The sequence below is a fragment of the Megalobrama amblycephala genome, linkage group LG17 (assembly GCF_018812025.1).
Source record: "Megalobrama amblycephala isolate DHTTF-2021 linkage group LG17, ASM1881202v1, whole genome shotgun sequence".
Taxonomy (NCBI): domain Eukaryota; kingdom Metazoa; phylum Chordata; class Actinopteri; order Cypriniformes; family Xenocyprididae; genus Megalobrama; species Megalobrama amblycephala.
The window spans coordinates 4,824,810-4,849,356 of NC_063060.1; the positions used below are offsets into that span (position 1 = coordinate 4,824,810).

General features: G+C 36.7%; 1 protein-coding gene and 1 long non-coding RNA gene across 2 annotated transcripts in view; one reads left to right on the top strand and one right to left on the bottom strand.

The window, feature by feature from the left end:
- scn12aa (sodium channel, voltage gated, type XII, alpha a) overlaps positions 1-24,547 on the top strand; it is a 74,578-nt gene that overhangs the window by 37,113 nt on the left and 12,918 nt on the right. The window contains exons 9-17 of the mRNA XM_048162616.1: positions 3,508-3,649; positions 3,738-3,935; positions 5,758-5,934; positions 6,505-6,855; positions 9,054-9,183; positions 9,569-9,807; positions 10,723-10,896; positions 16,154-16,510; positions 20,200-20,619. Of these exons, the coding sequence (XP_048018573.1) occupies positions 3,508-3,649; positions 3,738-3,935; positions 5,758-5,934; positions 6,505-6,855; positions 9,054-9,183; positions 9,569-9,807; positions 10,723-10,896; positions 16,154-16,510; positions 20,200-20,619 (2,188 nt within the window). The remainder of the gene's footprint in view (positions 1-3,507; positions 3,650-3,737; positions 3,936-5,757; positions 5,935-6,504; positions 6,856-9,053; positions 9,184-9,568; positions 9,808-10,722; positions 10,897-16,153; positions 16,511-20,199; positions 20,620-24,547) is intronic.
- On the bottom strand, positions 20,297-23,307 carry LOC125250179. The gene is made up of 3 exons (XR_007180742.1): positions 23,253-23,307; positions 20,520-20,563; positions 20,297-20,426 (listed from the first exon to the last, which is right to left on the bottom strand). It is a non-coding gene; the product is annotated as an uncharacterized LOC125250179 (long non-coding RNA).

Below are 24,547 nucleotides of genomic sequence, written 5' to 3' on the forward strand. Positions count from 1 at the left end.
GTTCAGACCGGAGCCACGGGATGATGTTTGTGGTGCCAGGGCTCGTTCAAGGATTTCATTGTGCTAAATACCCAACTGTGTTAATGTGCAATTCTGCACTGTTAGGGCAAAGATTATTAAAGATTGAGAGGTACAGAAACAAAAATGCCCACCACACACAAAAAAAATGAGCATAGAAACATTTTTCACTCAGAAATTGCTAATAAATTTCACCATTAATTACAAAGAAATGGCAAGTATCATATTCAATTAAACAACATTTTGAAGTAGAAAGACTTAAGACGTAAAAAAACTTGTACTCCAACAATCTTTGTTTTATTTGAAATATATATATATATATATATATATATATATATATATATATATATATATATATATATATCCACTGTGGAGATGCAGTTTATTTGCATTTTAACTTGAGCAACAATTAACTAATTTACTGGCCAAATGAAAGGATTTTGAATTATTGAACTATTGAATAACTCGCAGAAAACATGCAAAAAATTCAAGCTTTCATTTAGTCTTTAAAAAAAAGGTTACAAAAGGGAGTTTTCGCAGCAATAACAAGAAACATTTTTGTTTCCGCAAAGAACCTTTCAGTCTTAGTGTGAAGAACATTTTAAAAATCTGAAGAACGTTTTTCCATAATAAAGAACCTTTTGTGGAATGGAAAGGTTCCATGGATGTTAAAGGTTCCTCATGGAACCATCAATGCAAATAAAAAAACTTTATTTTTAAAAGTGTAGCATAGGGTTTTGTAATTAATTGAGATTTAACACTTTAGCACACATAACCGCTCTTCTGGGCTCACAGCACACATCTCAGAGAGGATTTCCCATCTACATTCACATCTGATCCATCCTAAGCCCTTTTGTAGGTTTGTTAATGGCTGTTTTTATGACAACAGAACATTGGGGATTACACTGCTCTCTCTCTCTCTCTCTCTCTCTCTCTCTCTCTGTATAGAAAGTACTGTAAAAGGGGAGAGAGAGAATGACATGTAATAAGATACTGATAGAAAACACCCTAAATGATGTTCACATTAGATCAGATCAATGAATTACTTACAGCGATATTAAGGCAGCTTATTTATATAGTGTTAAATAGTGTTTGTTGTCATTCTGTTTTTTTCTGTAGTAGATTGATAGCATGCATAAAATGGCCCTGCTGCTATTTACTAGACTTGTTAAGAAAATCCTTCACAGTGCCACTGATAAATTTAAAGTTAGTTCTCAGCACATGCTTTCTACCCAAAGCAACTTATAAATACAGTGATGAACATTTCTTGCAAATACCAATGCAGTCAGCTGGGAATAACAAGCTTCTTGATAAGATTAACTGTCAAGGCCCCTAAGTAGGGCCCCTAACTTCATATGCAGAATTAGAATCTAATCAAAATGACACTATGTACCGTATTTTACAGAAAATAAGTCGCACATGACTGTGAATCTCACTGGGTCAAAATTGCATTGTTGACAGAAAAAAAACATGCATTTTATTATTATATTCTGAAATAATGTAAAATAACAGTAATAAAACAAAATGCTAACAAACATTATAAACACTATAAACATGTATTTTAGTTTCCCTCACTCCATAACAACACTTTTAAAGAGTTAGTTCACCCAAAAATGGAAAATTCTGTCATTAATTACTCCAAACCCATAAGACCTTCATTCATCTTTGGAACGCAAATCTTTTTGATGAAATCTGAGAGCTTTCTGTCCCTCCATTGACAGCTGCAACTGAAACTTTCAAGCGCCAAAAAAGTAGTAGGATTTTTCTCCATATAATGGACTTTTAGGGGCAGTTTTAGGTCCAAATGTCAGTTTCAGTGCAGCTTCAAATGGCTCTACATGATCCCAGATGAGGAATAAGGGTCTTATCTAGTGAAACGATCGCTCATTTTCTAAAAAAAAGAAAAAGTATATACTTTTTAACCACAAATGCTCATCTTGCACTGCTCTGCGATGTGCCACGTGTTACGTAATCACGGTGGAAAGGTCACGCGTAGGCGTTTTTACTGTATTTTTGATTAAATAAATGCAGCCTTGGTGAGCATTCTTTTTAAAACATTAAAAATCTTACTGACCACAAACTTTTGAGCGGTAGTGCGTAAAGATACATACATATAAAATGATCAACAATTCTCTCATTAGTGCCTATTTTTATTCTCCTTTTCGAATATTTTAGGATAATCATGAGATAACCCTGTACTGTGAGATCTCTCCTCTTGTCTATGACTCTGTCTCTGAGCGTGGTATTGTACTGCACTGTATTATATAAACCTGTGTGTGTTTGAACACATTGTCAGAGAGATCATGTTTGCACAATCTCCCTCTCTCTTTCTGCCTTTGGGCGAGAGATTTACAGATGGCCTCGTTTTGCGGCTCTGCTGTCCAGCTGTTGGCAGTTCCATTACTAAATGATCCCTCTGTCAGATTGACATGCGTCTGTCCTCTGCTTGGCCTGTCACTCAAACTTAATGTCACCATGGTAACGGAGAGAAAGAGAGGAAGGACTGAGGTCAGGGGGAAAAAAATTAACTGCAACTCGATACCCATCTGTTTACTTATAATCTTTTTTTGGGCCTCAACATATGTGACTGCTGTGCTGCCTTACAGGAACTGAGATGAGTTCCTCTATATTTGACAAGTACTAACAATTCAAGAGTTTGGGATTAAAGAAACTGATACTTTTTTTGCATCAAGGACACATTAAATTGATCACAAATAACAGTAATGTTATTTCTATTTCTAATAAATGAATTTCTATTCATAAGAATCCTGAAAAAAATGGTTTCAACAATAATAATAATCAGCAAATCATCATATTAGAATGATTTCTGAAGGATCATGTGACACTGAAGACTGGAGTAATGATGCTGAAAAAATTCACCTTTGATCACAGGAATAAATTACATTTTAAAACATATTCATATAGAAAACATTTATAATAATATTTCACAATATTTCTGTTTTTACTGTATTTTTGATCAAATAAATGCAGCCTTGGTCAGAAAAAGAGACTTCTTTCAAAAACATAAAATCTTACTGATCCCAAACTTTTGAATGGTAGTGCATATTAATTAAATTGTACTTATATTTATACGTCATGGTAGTATTTGTTGTACTGCCTTTAAAATATGTAATTTCAAGTAAGAAAAAATCATTGCACTTATTTTCATTTTTAATAAATATAGGATAAATTTTTTGGAAGCAATATATATAATATATTTCCATTAAATTTTGGGGTTGAAGTGAGACCTAAACATGCTTTCATCACATTCCTCCAAGTTCCCATTCTACATTCTTAGAAAAAACGGTTCAGTGGGGTTCTAAATGGAACTCTAGGGTTCTTGACTCAATTTTAAAGAACCTTTATGCCAAAAGGTTTCAGAACCCTTTAAGGTTCTATATAGAACCTTTCTTCTTCTGATATACGCTCCCCTATGTCTCACATTATTATTCCTGCTGTTAAATATCTTCATGTTTCTTCCATACGCAGGAAGTGCCCTGATGGGTTTGACTGTTTAAAAACAGGTCGGAACCCAAACTACGGCTATACGAGCTTTGACACCTTCGGCTGGGCATTCCTGGCTCTCTTCAGACTAATGACACAAGACTACTGGGAAAACCTCTACCATCAGGTACAAGCCCTGACATTGAAGAAATAATAACCTTTTATCACAGAGACTAATTGTTTTTGCAAACCTCTCTTCTCCGTCTCTGTGGCAGACTCTGCGGTCAGCAGGGAAGACCTACATGATTTTCTTCGTGCTGGTGATATTTCTGGGTTCGTTTTACCTGGTGAACTTGATCCTGGCTGTCGTGGCCATGGCATACGAGGAGCAAAACCAGGCGACCATCGCAGAAGCCTGGGCAAAAGAAAGAGAGTTTCAGCTGGCGATGGAACAGCTACGCAAGGAACAGAGTGTAATTCGACAACTATTCTTATACATTAACAGACTGAAATGAACAAGAATCATTACCTGAACTTCTTAACTTTTTGTGAAGCCAAACAGGTTAGATCAGTTTCATTTAAACTGGGGTTGGCCATCTTAAATGTTGGTAAGTTTTTTGGTTAAAATAAGGACCAGACAAGTACCAGACAATTGCCACTCTCATGTAAAGCTATAAGTTCAATATAATCGTATGGAAGCTTGGAAGCCATGGAATTAACAAAAAAAAAAAAGATAATTGCTGTTTTTATCTCACAGTTCTGACTTTTTTTTCTCAGAATTGCGAGATATAATTCACAGTTGCCAGTTATAAAGTCAGAATTACGTGATATAAAGTCGCAGTTGCGTGTTATTTAAACTCCCAATTCTGACTTTTATTTCTCAAAATTGTGAGATATAAACTCGCAATTGTGAGTTACAAAGTCCAATTCTGAGGGAAATATCTATATAATGTATAATATCTATATTGTATCTCACAATTCTGACTTTATAACTCACAATGAATTCGGACTATAACTCACAATTGCATAATATAAAGTCAGAATGGCAAGATATAAACTTAATTATCTGAGAAATTCTGACTTTATAACTTGCAATTGTGAGTTTATATCTCGTAATTCTGTCTATAACTCGCAATTGTGACTATATAATGCAATTCTGACTTTATAACTCGCAATTGTGACTATATAATACAATTCTGACTTTATAACTCGCAATTGTGACTATAATGCAATTCTGACTTTATAACTCGCAATTGTGACTATATCACGCAATTCTGAATTTATAACTCACAATTGTGACTATATCACACAATTCTGACTTTATAACTCGCAATTGTGACTATATAATGCAATTCTGACTTTATAACTCGCAATTGTGACTATATCACGCAATTCTGACTTTATAACTCGAAATTGTGACTATATAATGCAATTCTGACTTTATAACTCGCAATTGTGACTATAATTCAATACTGAATTTGTAACTCCCAATTGTCACTATATCACGCAATTCTGACTTTATAACTCGCAATTGTGACTATATAATGCAATTGTGACTTTATAACTCGCAATTGTGACTATATCACGCAATTCTGACTTTATAACTCGCAATTGTGACTATAATGCAATTCTGACTTTATAACTCGCAATTGTGACTATATAATGCAATTGTGACTTTATAACTCGCAATTGTGACTATATCACGCAATTCTGACTTTATAACTCGCAATTGTGACTATAATGCAATTCTGACTTTATAACTCGCAATTGTGACTATAATGCAATTCTGACTTTAACTCGCAATTGTGACTATAATGCAATTCTGACTTTATAACTCGCAATTGCAAGTTTATAGGAAAAAGTGAAAAGAGTCAGATTTGCGAGATGTAAAATCACAATTGTTGGAAAAAGTCAGAATTGTGAGATACAAAGTCGCAATGACCTTTTTATTTTTTATTCAGTGGCGGAAACAAGCTTCCATATAATCATTCAGATCATTTTCAGATAATAATAAAAATAATAATAACAAATGTTTGCCTTTCCTGTTTGGCTGCCATTTATCAGTGAATAAAATCAAGTTAAATGGATTGTGAACGTCGTTTTATGTTGATTTTGAATACAGCTTAAAATTAGTGAAATTATGTACTTTTCCCAGCACCTACCTAAAATGTGTTGCTTTGCACTGCAAGAACCCTGTATATTAGGAGTATAAACAGTTGTTATACTCAATGCATTTCATTTCATTTGCAAATTCAGCTCAAGCACATCTGATTTTTCTGTTGTCCTTGGTGTTAGGCATTAGCAAAACAGCGTAGAAAAGAGGCTGAGATGGCCCTGGCAGTGGATTTATCTCCATCAACCTTCTCTCGAAAAGACTCTGTGAAATGCCGAAGTAGACTGAGATCTCACAGAATGCTGTCAGAGGAGACAGAGGACAACATTTCGCCAAAATGTGACCCGTTTGATGAGAAAGTAAGTATTTCCAAACTATTTCAGAACTGTTTGATTTATGGCTTTCAGGAAAGCCATTTTTCCTGATTAAAAAACAGCATTTATAATGCATTAGCTAATATTAAGAAATGACACCGTATTGTAAAGTGTTACCCTTTCTTAAAAACAGAAAAATGACACTTTTAAAGCCAAAAATAAATATAACAGTGAAGACTGGAGTAATGATGCTGAAAATTCAGCTTTGATCACTGAAATAAATTACATTTGAATATATATTCAAATAGAAAACAGTTATTTTAAATTGTAATAATATTTCACTATATTACACTTTTTACTGTATTTTTGAGCAAATAAATGCAGAAGATACTTCTTTCAAAAACATTAAAAAACTTAATTATTCCAAACTTTTGACTGCCAGTGAATATAAAAAAAAATATAGACAAAAAGAAATAGCACTTTTAATTAACCTAATTAAAATTTAAATATAAAAATACCACATTTTCCACATAAAATGTAAAAAATCTGTCTTGTGATATGAATGTCTTGTCTTTCTTATGTCTTGTCTTTCTTTTTCAATCTCCCGTCCTCCAGCCAGCTCACCCTCTCCTAGCCACTCTCTCCTCCCATCCTCTGAGCACTCGCCGTGGAAGCCAAGTCAGTATCTTTACCTTCCGGCCGCGCAACAATTCAGAGGCCGAATTTGCAGATGATGAACACAGCATTCATGATGATGGGCGGAGCCGAGCGGGCTCCATGGCGACACCGTGGAACAAGCGTCGTACGGGCAGCATCAGGAGTCACTCATCGCAGGTGTTCACGCCCACCCTCACTCGTAACGGCAGACTAAACCTTTCTTTGGAACATAACGGCATCACCAGCATTGGCCTGCACACCCCAACCTCTTTTCCAGCGTTCAGTATGGAGAGGGTCAAGGAGGGCACGGTATGGACTTATCTACATTACACCAGTTTTACATAAAAAAAAAATTATTTAGATAGTGTATATATGGATGTAATCAGTGTAGAAGTGATAATTAAAACCATGATGATGTACGATCTGACCCAGAGGTAGTACGTAAATTATGAATAATAATGGCCCGAGAACGGATCCCTGGGGGACACCTTGCTTCAGGGGGACAGTAGGTGATTGAAAATCCTGTACTGATATGTAGAACTGTCTGTCAGAGAGATAAGAAGAAAACCAAGAAAGAGTAGCACTAGAAATACCCACATCCAAGAGGCAAGAAGTAAGGAAATCATTGGAGACAGTATAGGTAGAGCTGAGGTCAAGTAGCTGAAGTATAGACGGAGAACACCAGGAAGTAGTAGATCATTCACTACCTTTACAAGTGCAGTTTCAGTACTATAAAGTGGGAGAAAACTAGATTGAAATGGATCAAAGAGATTATTTTCAACTAGAAAAACCAATCAAGCTGCTGAGATTTGCTACTTCTTATGTCAGTGTACTGTATGTATATGGATAAAGTTGGGCAATAACTGCTGATAATATAGTTACATTTTGCAACAAAAAATAAAAAAATCAGGGCAGGCTATATATAATATGTGACCCTGGATCACAAAAGCAGTCATAAGTCGCACGGGTATATGTGTAGCAATAGCCAACAATACATTATATGGGTCAAAATTATTGATTTTTCTTTAAAGATGCCGTAGAACGTGTTTTCAAAAGATGTAATATAAGTCTAAGGTGTCCCCTGAATGTGTCTGTGAAGTTTCATCTCAAAATACCCCATAGATTTTTTATTTATTTAATTTTTTAACTGCCTATTTTGGGGCATCATTAAATATGCTCCGATTCAGGCTGTGGCCCCTTTAAATTCTCGTGCTCCTCTCCCCCGGAGCTCGCGCTTGCCTTTAACAGCATAAACAAAGTTCACACAGCTAATATAACCCTCAAAATGGATCTTTACAAAGTGTTCATCATGCAACATGTCTAATCGCGTAAGTATGATATTTATTTGGATGTTTACATTTGATTCTGAATGAGTTTGAGGCTATGCTCTGTGGCTAACGGCTAATGCTACACTGTTGGAGAGATTTATAAAGAATGAAGTTGTGTTTATGAATTATACAGACTGCAAGTGTTTAAAAATGAAAATAGCGACAGTCTTGTCTCCGTGAATACAGTAATAAACGATGGTAACTTTAACCACATTTAACAGTACATTTGCAACATGCTAACGAAACATTTAGTACACTTAATTCACAAATATCACTAAAAATATCATGATATCATGGATCATGTCAGTTATTATTGCTCCATCTGCCATTTTTCACTATTGTTCTTGCTTGCTTACCTAGTCTGATGATTCAGCTGTGCACAGATCCAGACGTTAATACTGGCTGCCCTTGTCTAATGCCTTAAACATGGGCTGGCATATGCAAATATTGGGGGCGTACATATTAATGACCCCAACTGTTACGTAACAGTCGGTGTTATGTTGAGATCCGAGTGTTTTCCGGAAGTCTTTTAAATAAATGAGATTTATATAAGAAGGAGGAAACAATGGAGTTTAAGACTCACTGTATGTCATTTCCATGTACTGAACTCTTGTTATTTAACTATGCCAAGACAAATTCAATTTTTGATTGTAGGGCACCTTTAATGCCAAAAATCATTAGGATATTAAGTAAAGATCATGTTGCATGAAGATATTTTGTACATTTCCTTCCGTAAATATATCAAAAATGTATTTTTGTGAGTGTATATGTGTTGCTAAGGACTTCATTTGGACAACTTTAAAGGTGATTTTCTCAATATTTAGATTTTTTTGATTTTCCAGATTTTCAAATAGTTGTATCTCGGCCAAATCCTAACAACCCATACATCAATGGAAGTATAGAGCTGTGCAATAATACAGCTTACATTTTGCAATGATATAAACAATCACGCAGACGAGATTTACTTTATAGTATTATCTGGTTTATATGAGTGTATTGTATGTATCCAGGTAAAGTACTATGTACAATATATCCAACTTTTAATATATTGCTGGGTGATGATATTGTTTATATTTTTCAACAAAATAACAATCAAGCAATCGAGATTTGTTATATAGGCTAGTATTAGTACATACCGTTTATGCTACTTATTTTTTTTATGTTCATTTTGATTGACAGGAGCCAGAGTGTCAGAATGAACAGACCTCTGCAGCTGCCAAGCTGACTGTCGACATGCAGGAGGAAGTCCCGCCTCCTCACAGGAAGAGAGGACTGAGCTCTGTCAGCTTCTTCAGTGACGCCATGGAGGGTGTGACGGACTAAAATTATTTAAAAAAATAAAAATAAAACCAGACACAAATGAGAGAATTGTTGACATGCTGTAGAAGAATAGAAGTAGATGTAAGAGTATTAATGTGGATATCAGCTCAGATCAGTAGATCACTGGATCTCAGAAGAATTTGATGAGAAATATTTGAGTTCACATTGAGATCTCTAACTTTGATTGCAGACTTTGGTACCATGACAAATATGAGCACAGTCTGAGACTCTCTTCTGAAACTCTTTTTCTTATGAGACAAATAGGAAGAAGCAAACATCTTTGATTGCTCTCACTGCTGTCAAGGAAAAACAATTTATCTATTAAAAGCCGATCCTTAATGTTCTTATTAATTGTTTTCCATCTCCCCTCTTAGAACTTGAAGAGGCCCGTCAGAAATGTCCTCCATGCTGGTATGAATTTGCCAAGAAGTACCTGATATGGACATGCTCTCCAGCCTGGATAAGAGTGAAGGAAGGACTTAAAGTCATGGTGATGGACCCCTTTCTGGACCTTGCAATTACCATTTGCATTGTTCTCAACACATTGTTCATGGCACTAGAGCACTATCCCATGACGGATGAATTCAACAGCATGCTGAGTGTTGGAAACCTGGTGAGGACAATTACAGCAACAGTGGCGCTCTCAAAAACTTTGTTTTTTGTTTGAGCATCTTAACCAGCCCTGTTTCTTTGCTTCTTTGGAATTTTTTGGAATAATTAAGATTTTTTACGATGTCTCTTATTCTCACCGAGGCTGCATTTATTTGGTCAAAAATACAGTTAAAGCTGTAATATTGAAAAATAATATTACAATTCTATTGTAATATATTTTAAAATGTAATTTATTCCTATGGTGGCAAAGCTGAATTTTCAGCAGTCTTCAGTGTCACATGATCCTATAGAAATAATTCTAATATGCTGATTTGCTGCTCAAGAGACATTTCTTATTATTATCATTTGCTATGTTTCAGTCAAAAGCTGCAAATTTTAAATATCGGAATAAAAATACATTGGAATAAAACATTTGTGAATAAAGCAGCATTTCCATCCCATGTGGCGAACAAAATTGTCACTTCCTGGGAAATTGGTGCAAAATATCTGTAATAAAAATGGAAGTTGCCACAATCGAGAAAGCCACTGTGGCTCTTTTTTCCTACATCATAAATGACTTGTGTCTCAGAGCGTGCAGACGAAACGCAATAAACGCTGTCATGTTGTCTTGCGTTCAGATCCCTGATGTTTGGTAACTCAATCATGTGAGACGCTTCGGGGAGGAAATTAAACCAAATCATTTTGATGACAGACTTTGGCTCAGTTATTTCAGAGTGACCAAACAAACTTTTGAGATGCTGTGCAATGAAACTGGCCCACTGGTTAGTCCAATTATCCAATCACATCCACTGTTGAGGCAAAGTCATGTGAGTTTTTTGTTGCACATCGAGGGATTTTTGATAAACGTGTTTCCATTGTAGTTTATGTGCATATATCTACTTATATTTCAATGTAAAGTTTTATTCTTGCTTACCAGGTGTTCACTGGAATCTTCACAGCAGAGATGATGCTGAAGATCTTTGCTCTGGATCCATACTATTACTTTCAGCAAGGCTGGAACATCTTTGACGGAATTATCGTTTGTTTGAGTCTGATGGAGTTGGGCCTTTCCAACGTGGAGGGTCTGTCTGTCCTCCGTTCGTTCAGACTGGTAAGTTTCGACTCTGCTTGGAAATAGACATAGTAAATTCTCTAGGCTGGACAACAGTGAAGATTGTCACACTTGGACAATATATGAGAATGCCATAAGGTGACTTACAGTGGGTACGGAAAGTATTCAGACCCCCTTAAATTTTTCACTCTTTGTTATATTGCAGCCATTTGCACAGCACCCCATATTGACAGAAAAACACAGAATTGTTGACATTTTTGCAGATTTATTAAAAAAGAAAAACTAAAATATCACATGGTCCTAAGTATTCAGACCCTTTGCTCAGTATTTAGTAGACGCACCCTTTTGATCTAATACAGCCATGAGTCTTTTTGGGAAAGATGCAACAAGTTTTTCACACCTGGATTTGGGGATCCTCTGCCATTCCTCCTTGCAGATCCTCTCCGATTCTGTCAGGTTGGATGGTAAACGTTGGTGGACAGCCATTTTTAGGTCTCTCCAGAGATGCTCAATTGGGTTTAAGTCAGGGCTCTGGCTGGGCCATTCAAGAACAGTCAGAGTTGTTGTGAAGCCACTCCTTCGTAGTGTTGTCAAAAGTACCGGTACTTCGGTACCAAGTCGGTACTGAAATTTTGAAAATGTGACGATACCCGCATTTCTGTAGTACCGGTAGTACCGAGATTCCGGGTATATTCGGTACCCACTGATAAGGCTGTTGGCAGTATTTACTTGAATATGACACGAGTGAAGCACAAAGCTTTGTTTAGCTACAAAATAAATAATAGGTTAGCAATTAAATGTGACATCGCAGCCATGGAAACATATTGGTTCATGCCGAATGACAGAGGTATGTGAGTCCATAAATTTAAGCTTTGTATTCTGTTTTGCGAATCGCGATCTGGGGTGCGTTTCCCAAAGCGAACTATGGTCGTAAGTTCCGTCGTTACCAATAGAGTTCAATGGGACTTACGACCATAGTTCACCAACGATGCTTTCGGGAAACGCACCCCTGGTCTCCTGCTTAGCAGAGAATTCCATTAGTTATTCCACAATATTAACAATATTCCATTAGTTATTCCACATGGAATCTCCGTTTCTTTTCCCAAATCTTCACTCACGCAGGGGATTATAAACGTTCCTTTCGCATTTAGGCCTATTATAGGCTATTCGCATTCTTTACTGTGGTAAATTAGAAAAACACCGTAGGACAGAAACCTTTTTGCTTGCACGTCAATTTCTATTTAACACAGTTTGCGCTTGTTACTAGACTTAATGTCTAGGCGCGTCAAGTTTATTTGTATAGCGCGTTTCACACACGCCAGTGATTTTTACTTTCGCTTTCTCTGGCAGCGCTAAATCCAACATAGCCTGAATGTCTTGCCCCTGCGGAGGATAAAACTCGCTCTTCAGACCTTTTACAACAAGTGTCAGTTGTTTGTAACATCAGGAGATAACATGAAGATATTATTAAAGAGAAATGGTCTATTTCCTGCTCGTGTCCTCATCCCTCTCAAAGCGCAGAGCGGTAGGTTATATCAAAGCCTATAATAACGGGACATTGGCTATATGACGCATCTTTGTGTGGAAATAAAAAACGAATGTTTTTTAAAATAATATTTAACTTTCTTATTATTTAGGTTACCATTATTTACTTATATTTATTTCATAGATTTACAGGCTAGTATATTGTTTCACTGACGGAATAGCTAAAATAAGCACGCACGTTTGTTACCCCTGTTGAAAAAACGAGCATATGTAAGGTAGGTTTTGAAGCTGGTATGCTGGTTCGATCTGGATTACGCTGGTCCTATGCTGGACCATGCTGCTCCAGGACCAGCTTAGGACCAGCATGGACCAGCACTTGACCAGCATACACCAGCTCAAACCAGCATACGAGCTTCATAACATACCAATTATTTATTTATTTTTTATATTTCAAAATTGATTTCATTGAGGCAGCCTATACACACACAAACATACACACATGCTCCAAATCATATTTAATGTTTTTAAAATTAGCTATATAAAATAGTAAAATAGTTCCAACAGATTTTGCTGTGGTACCGAAATTGGTACCGAGAACCGTAAAATTTTCATGGTATCGGTACCGACTACTGGAATTTTGGTACCGTGACAACACTACTCCTTCGTTATCTTAGCTGTGTGCTTAGGGTCATTGTCTTGTTGGAAGGTAAACCTTCGGCCCAGTCTGAGGTCCTGAGCACTCTGGAGAAGGTTTTCGTCCAGGATATCCTTGTACTTGGCCGCATTCATCTTTCCCTCGATTGCAACCAGTCGTCCTGTCCCTGCAGCTGAAAAACACCCCTACAGCATGATGCTGTCACCACCATGCTTCACTGTTGGGACTGTATTGGACAGGTGATGAGCAGTGCCTGGTTTTCTCCACACATACCGCTTAGAATTAAGGCCAAAAAGTTCTATCTTGGTCTCATCAGACTAGAGAATCTTATTTCTCACCATCTTGGAGTCCTTCAGGTGTTTTTTAGCAAACTCCATGCGGGCTTTCATGTGTCTTGCACTGAGGAGAGGCTTCCGTCGGGCCACTCTGCCATAAAGCCCCGACTGGTGGAGGGCTGCAGTGATGGTTGACTTTCTACAACTTTCTTCCATCTCCCGCCTGCATCTCTGGAGCTCAGCCACAGTGATCTTTGGGTTCTTCTTTACCTCTCTCACCAAGGCTCTTCTCCCCCGATAGCTCAGTTTGGCCGGATGGCCAGCTCTAGGAAGGGTTCTGGTCGTCCCAAACGTCTTCCATTTAAGGATTATGGAGGCCACTGTGCTCTTAGGAACCTTAAGTGCAGCAGAAATGTTTTTGTAACCTTGGTCAGATCTGTGCCTTGCCACAATTCTGTCTCTGAGCTCTTCAGGCAGTTCCTTTGACCTCATGATTCTCATTTGCTCTGACATGCACTGTGAGCTGTAAGGTCTTGCATAGACAGGTGTGTGGCTTTCCTAATCAAGTCCAATCAGTATAATCAAACACAGCTGGACTCAAATGAAGGTGTAGAACCATCTCAAGGATGATCAGAAGAAATGGACAGCACCTGAGTTAAATATATGAGTGTCACAGCAAAGGGTCTGAATACTTAGGACCATGTGATATTTCAGTTTTTCTTTTTTAATAAATCTGCAAAAATGTCGTCCTGGTGGGGTGCTGTGTGTACATTAATGAGGAAAAAATGAACTTAAATGATTTTAGCAAATGGCTGCAATATAACAAAGAGTGAAAAATTTAAGGGGGTCTGAATACTTTCCGTACCCACTGTATGTGAATATTTTTGAGTGAATCATTGAATCAGAGGTTTGAATCAGTTAAAAGAAGAATTCGCCACTGGCAAGATGGGCTTTTAATAAAACTTGGCTATCTATGCAGTAGAACTGTTAGAAAAAACAAATGGTGCTACATGACTAGAGAAAATGGCTGTGGCGTTCCCTTTTGCCAAAAAATTCAATACCTTTAATGCACAATGTTTTATTTTGGTGCCACCCTTCTGTCAATTTGACTGCCCGTGCGTGGCAATACAAAAATTGCGTTCAATCTGTAAAGCCTTGGAGCTGTCAAAAGTCCACCAGATGATGCAAACTGATGTGTTTTGTGTAATCCAGCTGACAAATAATCAAGGATATCTGTTCATCTGTTCATCTGATATCTGCTACAGATATTGTAACGATACAAAGCTGGTTGAAAATCAGCAAACTTATGCATTAACTGAAGCAGTGTCAGATGTTGCTGCAGTGAAGCTCACGACAGGAGAATATGACAAAAACAGTCTTTAATCCAATAATCCAAAACAAGAATTCTCTGGAGAAATTAGCAAAACCATAAAACTCAGAAGACACCGAACAATGAACAGAAAGAACTCGAGGCTTAAATACACACAGGGATAATTAACGTAACCAGAAATGTGCATGACTCAATCCGAAACCATGAAGACAAACAAGCAAAGGGAACAAAGACAAACAGGAACAGAACTAAACTAGAACTAAAACACAATGAAACTAAACCAAAACAGAACATACATGTTACAAGCAGACTTTTTCAATTGATTCACACAAATGAGCACATTTTTTGCTGCTAAAGTTTAAATCAGAAACGCTGTTAAACATTTTTGATGTAAAACTCACATACTTATGGGGTCTCAAGACATGGAAGGATCATAAAACTAGCTTAATGTCATTAAAAAAAAAAAAAAAAAAAAAAACGGAATGGCCAACTAAAAAGTGCATTAAAATCATCAAAATATTCAGTGTTACTTAATTTTATATTGCCAGCAAAATTACTGTGAATATCATGAATATGCAATACATTGCTTTAAATATTACTATGCATCATTTAGATATGAAAGCTTTGAAAAAAAAAACATAGATTTAAACAATTCATATTTGTATTATCCCAAATCCAAAAATGGGCATAATGTCACAGTCAATGATCTTGATACTTTGCTCTTAAAACTGCCATCAGTTTTTGTATCTGTAGTCTATAATTAGTAAGCATTATTAGTGTATTTGACTGAATCCATTAGCGCAGATAGCCTTTAAAGTTTTAAATGTCAACACATCTGTATTTATGTGATGAAAAACACAGTACGCGTGACAAAGGTGGCACGCAGACTCCATCTGTACTTGAATGACCCCCTTCAACCCAAGCGTCTTGCAATTCATTATCAGATTAAAGCTGCACAGAGCTTTTAACATCCCTTTATATTGTGATAATAAAACTGTTGTTAAGCAGCGCTGTGTGTGTAGGTTAAAAATTTGACTGTCTTTCTGCATGGCTTCACCCACATGTGCATATTTGGCAGAGCCGTAATCCTTTATCCATTAGTGAGATTAAATAGGTTAGAGTTGACATCTCAAAAAGTGGGCTATACTTTCTTTTAGGTCAACATCAGTCACATTGCAAATAGGTAATGCTTTAGCTCAAATAAAATGACCAGTTAGGTGAATTTACATAAGAAAATGTCTTTGACTGGCTTATAAAATCCAATTGTTTGCATCATGATTATTAATTTATTAATTTGAGAGACATCTTGCAATTTAATTCAACATGAATGCCATTCACAACTGTAATCTGAATCCATCAGAACTTGACGGTCAAAAGTTTCTGTGTGACAAGTGGTTCAATGTTATGAAAAATACAAGAGCTTAGCGATGGCAGCCAATAATAAAAGGTGTTTTTTTGGTCTGGAATAACATGACCGATCACAATAAGACCAGAAAGAATTTACAAATTCATGTTGACAATATTCATATATGTTCTGTATTTTGTCCTCAGCTGAGAGTTTTTAAACTAGCAAAATCGTGGCCCACCCTCAACACGCTGATAAAGATCATCGGTAACTCCGTGGGCGCTTTGGGGAACCTGACGCTGGTCTTGGCCATCATCGTCTTCATCTTCGCTGTGGTGGGCATGCAGCTGTTTGGAAAGAACTATCAGGACTGCGTGTGTAAGATCAGCTACGACTGCACTCTTCCTCGCTGGCACATGAAGGACTTCTTCCACTCGTTCCTCATCGTGTTCCGGGTCTTGTGCGGGGAATGGATCGAGACCATGTGGGACTGTATGGAGGTGGCCGGACAGCCTCTTTGTATTCTGGTCTTCATGCTGGTCATGGTCATTGGAAACCTGGTGGTGAGTACGAGAACTGTGTTCTGCTCAGGTTATGATAATGAGATGCTGTGGAATACTTAATTCTGATTGGTCAATCACAACATTCTGCAGTACAACATCCCTCAGCAGTCTTTTTCTTCACACATAATAAGAATCATTTATTAGTCTGGATTACTGTATGAAGATGTGATTGATCAGAATGGGATTATCCATGTTCCTAATAAATGGAAGCTCTTCTTAACCTAGTAAGACTTTAAAAGTGCCCCTATTATGCTTTTTTTTTTTTTTTTTTTTTGGATATTATCTTTCATCTAGTGTGTTATATAGCTGTTTGTGAACGTAAAAGGTCTGCAAAGTTTCTGAACTGCCTGAAACGAGTCATCGGGAATTCCAGTCTTACTTCCTCAACAAACGTATATAGGTTTGTAACAAATTTGCATAATGCCAGCCTGTGATCTTCATTGGCTTCCCTTGAACAAAGTCTACTCTGAACCGTAGCTGTAGCTGAGGCCTGGAAGAGTTTGGCTCGAGTTGTCGACATGTCGAGAAGATGCTGTTTTCTGGGCTGCAAAAGCAAATCCACTTTGCTGCACTTCAAAAGGATCTGTATCTCGAATTGATACAGTAAAACCAATACAACCTAGTGCTGAGGAAGCTCCTGAGCTCAAATTCAGATATGGTAATGGCTGCTTCTATTCTGGCGTGCTGTAAGCAGTAGACCAATCACAAGCAGAGTAGACTCTCAAAAAGGAGGGGTTTAGAGAGACTGAATCCTTTATTGAATCGTTTCAGACGCTGTGAGAAAAGAAGTGATGCTGCAATGTATATTATGAGAAAATCAAAGTGTTTTTTGACCTTGGATGCATGTAAATCTATTGTAGGAGACAACAAAACAAAATTAGGAACCTTTAAAATAGCATAATATCAGCATCTAAATAGTGCTTGTTTAAATAGTCATTGAATAACGAGGAAAATAAAGGGATAATTCCCCCATAAATTAAAATTTTTTCATCATTTGCACGCCCACTTGTCTTCTCTAAAACAGAAAAGGAGATGTTAGGCAGAATGTCCAAGCTAATAAGAAAGTGAACGCATATTTTATACTGGCAAGCTACAAGGAAAATGTTTAGGATATTTTATGGTATTTTTTTGGAGGTTGGCAGAATTACCACCCACATGTGTTGTATGCAAAAAACAACAAAAAAATGCATGCAAAATGTTTGGGTAAATTATTCCTTTAAAGACAAACTTAAGAAAATGGATGTATGCATTGGCTAATTCAGACATGTAGCTGGTCAGTATAGGAGACAGAAGCGCCGATGTTTGAACACAGGATTTCAGATTATTATTATTAAAATGACTCTATGATGGGGTCATGATGTCTACTGAACTACTGACGCTCAAACGTGTAGACGTATGAGAATCGTTTATTGACACTAATGTTAGACTTTCTAAAAAAAAAAACACTATAAGAAACACAGATCACATACAAAGTTTTGCATCTTAAAACACTAAATTGCTGTAAATTTCCAGAGCTCAGTTTGCATTCTTTTTGAGTATTGAATTGTCAACTTGGTTTTCTGGGAGGTCTGGTTCATTATTCTTTGCATTGAAATGTATATTTTGAAGATAAAACTCTAACAATTTGATTGTGGGGATATATAAGATGGCATTAGAGAAATATTACTTAATTCTCCCGGATGTTCTTGATCCAGTCATGACCAGAAAATACCTCCAAGAAAGGAGTTTATTTCCCAGAAAATAAGACGCCACTAAGCTTTCCTTCCTAAGTTTTCCTGTTTTAACATGATGGCTGGCCTAAAAGAAGACATGATACACTGATGATGTTTCAAAGAATGAAATTGCTAATGTGACAAATGCAATTATTTTCAATCTCTATAAAATTGCTTTTAAAATAGTTAGCCAATAATCGTAAACATGAAACTTCATTGGTGAAAATGTGTGGGAATCCTGGTTTACATGTCTCCATCATATTTACAGTTCTCCAACTGTGTTTGGCCTCAGGGTAGTGATGCAAATGGAAACAAGTCATTGACGGATATATGCAGTTGGTTTAATTGGCAGTACATATTTTGTACAGTTGTTTGTGCATTATAAAATACTTTTTGGAAAGATGTTTTCAATAATTTTGTCAGCTTGACACTAAGGTATACAACAGCACAACCAATTGAACATACAGTACTTCTGTCCCTCAAAGTCATGTTTTCCTGAAATAACCCAGTATACCTTGACTAAGAAAGAAATTTAGCTTTTAATATTTTACCCAGAAGTCCCCTGTTGTGTGTTGCTTGGAAACGCATTCAAAAGGTCCACAGACTTGTGCTTTTTCCTCTTCTGGATTTTCCAGCTCAAAATTGGCAACTTGTGTACTGTTGTAAAAACAGCTAGAGAAGCAGCTGTTTGTCACTGGTAATTCATTCACAATGCTTTTCTGGGTAATAGGGTAGACAACATGGACATGTAAAGTTGTGGGGCACTTTGCCCTTTCTCAAATACTAGACAGAAAAGGACAAAAAAAATGCCTCACATCTCAAGTGGTGTGGCTGACCTCTCAGTGAAGGTCTACTTTTAATTAGACGTCACTAAGATAACATTGTAGGTCCAAAATTGTAACATTTGGTGCCATGACCCGGATGGGAGTGAGGGTTGGGGGGGAGGGGGGTGCAGTCTCTATCGTCAGTCGCCAGCACACTTCTTGAGGCCAGAGGAGTGAGGTTTACACAGATCTTACTTGCCTCTGTTACACTCACCCCCCTAAACCTCACTTCCAGGTTGTCCCACCCTCATGCCAGTTAACAAGTAAGTGGGAGTGGAAGTTATTTTGAGTAAAGATTACAAGGTAATAAGAGCTGTGCGTGTGTTAACCTCACTTCCCTGGTCTCAAGAGGTGCACTAAAGACGGTGGTCTTTATCGTCCTTGTTAGTGTGCACTTACAAGGATTTAACAATAACGAACTATGAATACGTTGCGCCGTGTTTTTCGGAGGACTTAAATAGTTTTGTACAATAAAATGTTGAAGAATCGAAGCTTAGAATGTTTACAAGCACTTTTACAAATTTTTGCAGACTACACCAGACTAGTCAGTTATGAAAATTTGTAGTTTTGACATGCATATCCAAAACCTTAAACTGTTAATTTTTCTGTGAAACATAAAATAAGAATTCCATGCTCCTATTTTCTAAATAACAATAGTTCACATTGACCACTTCTATAAAGCTTGAATCCGTTATCACTTGACTTCCTTTGGGAGGTTCAAACCAGCTCAAACCCTCTGTAACACAATCCAGTGAGATCTGTTCATCTCCTTCTCGCTTGACAAAAGTCAGTTTGGGATTATCTTTGCTGTGTGATTAAAGGTCAGAGTGCAACTACTCAGGTTTCCATGACAACCCACAAAGTGGCTCTTACAAACCAGGCAGCAGAAAAAAAAAAAGCCTGTTATGAACATGGGACATTTTTGTAAGTGGTTGACATTTCTGCAATAGAACAAGGGCTTGGCACACAAGGACTACCACTGTGAACAGCCGTAACATCAGAAAATATACTTATCCCACTCTGAAATAGTGTTGGGTTCAAAATCTCATTTGGCTTTATGATATGCAATGAGCTAATGTCCATCCCAAAACATTCCTGAATGTGGTTCACGTTTCAGAAATGATATAATTTTTTATTCTTGGTTTCTCTCTAGGTGTTGAATCTGTTTCTGGCCCTGTTGTTGAGCTCCTTCAGCTCTGATAATCTGGCAGCGCCAGATGACGACGGAGAAATGAACAACCTTCAGATAGCCATCGCTCGAATCCACTTCGGTTTCACTTGGCTGCTGAACACCATCAAAGACCTCTTCAATGGGAACCTGGCATGGCACAGACGGAAGGCCAAGGAGGTGCAGGCGCCCCTGAAAGAGAACCATGCTGACTGCAATGGTGGTTTGGGAAGTTTAGGGCGGTATGAAGAGAAGTACATTATTCCAGAAGGACAGGAAAGTTACATGACCAATCCCAACCTCACCATCTGTGTGCCCATTGCACCAGGAGAATCGGATGTGGAATTTCCTGAGGAGGAGGATGAAGAAGACACGGTGTCATCAGTGGATGAAGACCAGAAACCGGTGAGAGGTTATGAGAGGTGATTTATTAATATTAGTGTTGGGAATTTGGTTCATTAGGTTCTTGAGGTTGTGTAGTCCGATTCACGAGCAAGTGACTCTTATGAGACGGTTCTTTTTAATGCATTGGTCAAAACACTCACTAATTAGTCTCAAACTCATGAGTTATTAATCTGAATCAGTTGGCTAATTCACTCTCTGATCTTCTCAGTGTTATTTTTCTATCATTGAGATACTATTTTAATTATTATTTTGAATTTTTTATTTTCTATTTTCTGTTTTTATTTTAATTTGTTTTATTACATTTTTAAATATTCATATATAGTTTTTTATTATTATCTATTTAAGTTTTAGTTATTTTCGTACATCAAGCTAAACTAAATTAAAAAACGAGACATGTTGCCTTAATTTAATTAATGTTGATTTTATTTCAAGTAACAAAATTATTATTATGATTATTTAGTTTTAGTTATCTATAATAACCCTGGATCCGCTGCTACTTTTGTCATATCCAACTTAAAGACCATATACATTTTCTTCATAATAAATTAGTTAAATAATTAAATAAAAGAAACTTGACAAAAGTCTTTGTTGTTTATAGTTAGGATAAACAATTTTTGCTTCCTAGTATTAAATTATTAAAGACATAGTTTACCCAAAGATAAAAATTCTGTCATAATTTACCCTCAAGTTAATTACCCTCATAATTACCCTCAAACCTCTTCATATTTTGAAGAATGTGGGTAACTAAAAAGTTGATGGGCCCCACTGACTTCCACAGTATGGAAAATAAATAACATGGGTGTCAATAGGGACCAGAAACTGTTTGGTTACTGACATTCTTCAAAATATCTTCATCAAAATATAAAATTTTTGGGTGAACTATCTCTTTAAGAAACCAGAATAATTTATGTTTTAGTTCTGTGAAATAGAACTGAAATTTAAAACCAGAATAATATTCTTTCTTTTGATTATGATGCCTAATTAGTAGCTTATATACTTCTAAACTTTTGAGAAATTAAACCAAAATTTAGTTATTTCAGTTTGATTAGTTATATTATATTGATATAATGCCATCTAACTTGCTTTTCCATTGTTAAATTTCGAATGCATAAAAAGGCATCCAGACCAGTTAGATACATAACCCTAAATCCTTCATATACTGCATGTAATAGTTCATTTGTTTATCCCTATTGTGAGAGAGCTCAAACGAGCGAGTGGTGTCAGAGGTCAGAGAGATGATATGATATGACATGTATGAGGAAGAGAGTCAGTGGACATATACGTGTGGTGGCCATCCAGATTTATAAGCTGATAAGCTGCAAAGCAGACAAGGTGAACCCACCAGACATGCCATACAGTATTTGTTATATAAGAGAAACAGGCTGCTAAGAGGAGCACAGGGAATGTGGATAGGAAATGGTGGAAAAAAGTAGTCCATACAACGGCGTTATATTCCAGATGACAGCTTCATGTTAGGAAATGGCAGAGATTTATGTTGTTATTTAATGTAGCTATTTGCTGTATTGATCTGCAAAGTTTCAAAGGTCAAAGTGCACGATAAATGGAGTTATTGTCTCACAAAAGAATGAACAGAGCTCAAACAAAGTCTACTTTGACCCTCAAACACCATAGTTGTAGCTGAGACTGGAAGAGTTTGGTTTGTGTTGTCAACATGTTTGAGAAGACGCTGAGCTGCAAGCGATAGACCAATCACAACAGACTGGGCCATCTGGCCAATCAGAGCAGAGTAGGCTCTCAGAAAGGAGGGGTTTAGAGAGACCGGATCCTTGATCGAGCCATTTTAGACACTTTGAGAAAAGAGGTGATGCTGCAATGTACTGTATATTATGAGAAAATTAAGTGTTTTTGACCTTAAATGCATGTAAACCTATTGTAGGAGACTCCAAAACAAATTCAAGACCCTTAAAAAAAGCATAATAGAGGCACTGTAAGTACAATATGAATTTTAAAGGTGCCCAAGAACGTTTTTTTTACAAGATGTAATATAAGTCTAAGGTGTCTCCTGAATGTGTTTGTGAAGTTTCAGCTCAAAATACCCCATAGATTTTTTTTAATTAATTTTTTTAACTGCCAATTTTGGGGCATCATTAACTATGCACTGATTTCACTCGACGCCGCCCCTTTAAGACGCGAGCTTCCTGCCACACGAGCTGTCAACTATATTACAGCGCATTTACAAAGTTCACACAGCTAATATAACCCTCAAATGGATCTTTACAAGATGTTCGTCATGCATGCTGTATGCATGCTTCGAATTATGTGAGTAAAGTATTTATTTTGATGTTAAAAGTTTAATTCTGAGTGAATCTGAGGCTGGGCTCCGTGGCTAACGGCTAATCCTACACTGTTGGAGAGATTTATAAAGAATGAAGTTGTGTTTATACATTATACAGACTGCAAGTGTTTAAAAAATGAAAATAACGACAGTCTTGTCTCCGTGAATACAGTAAGAAACGATGGTAACTTTGACCTCATTTAACAGTACATTAGCAACATGCTAACGAAACATTTAGAAAGACAATTTACAAATATCAGTAAAAATATCATGATATCATGGATCATGTCAGTTATTATTGCTCCATCTGCCATTTTTCGCTGTTGTTCTTGCTTACCTAGTCTGATGATTCAGCTGTGCACAGATCCAGACGTTAACTGGCTGCCCTTGTGTATTGCCTTTGATAATTGTTGGGAACGTGGGCTGGCATTATGCAAATATTGGGGGCGTATACCCCGACTGTTACGTAACAGTCGGTGTTATGTTGAGATTCGCCTGTTCTTCGGAGGTCGTTTAAACAAATGAGATTTATATAAGAAGGAGGAAACAATGGAGTTTGAGACTCACTGTATGTCTTTTCCATGTACTGAACTCTTGTTATTTAACTATGCCAGGGTAAATTCAATTTTTGAGTCAAGGGCACCTTTAAAAATGGCAATAAGCGATATGATAAAATACAGCAATATTTGTTCAAGAAATAAATGGTTTTAACTAGATTTTTAATTTTTCTGAAGGAAACCATGTTGTGGGTGCTTTTTGTTTGCAGTACTGTTCTGAGTGGGTAAACACACATATAGCTATGCATTTCTCTAAGTCTATGATATAAGTTAATTGTCCCTTGGATAAAATCATAAGTTTGCTTAGCACACTCTCCTCAACAAGCTTAAACGTGGCTCATCCAGTCAGATAGAGCCAGAATTATTCTAAATTTAATTTATCAAAACGCAAAGATCTAGGAAATCCTTTTTGGATACTACCGGACAATTTTAGACTCTCTTGACTGAATGTATGATGTTTGAATAGCTTGAAATTAATTTTGTACTGTGCTTTAGCATAAATTTTGCCTATATATGAATTTCTTCACAAAACAAAAAGTTCAATAATTTTTTTAAATGTATAAATCTCGATACCTTTAGAAAGTAACATGACGCTACAATTAACAAATGTAGCGATTACATCGTAAGTAACTGTTAAAAAATGTATTTGTCATTGAATCATTCATTCAAAAGATTTGTTCAAAAAATGCTGATTCATCCAGTAATGAAACAAGTAAATTATTTATAAGTCATTGAATCATTTATTTAAATTTTAAATAGACTGCAGCAATCAACATTTTGTCAGAACCTCTCGTTTGTTCCCCATGTTTGTTCAGTTGGAGCAGCCAAAAAGTGTGCATCCTAACATGGAAACTTTTTCAATACAATTTAAAAAGCATCCCAGGACGATCTTTCTGACATGGTTTAGGGTTAGTTCAGTTCAGTTGCAAACTTCTACCAAAACCTTTTTGACATTTTAGGGACACAAAATTAAGAGTAATCCAGCCTCACACACACATACACATACTGCTTGCCTCGTAATGTGGGATTACATAAGCAGCACTATTGGATTGCGCTGGCACCTTTGGACCAGTAA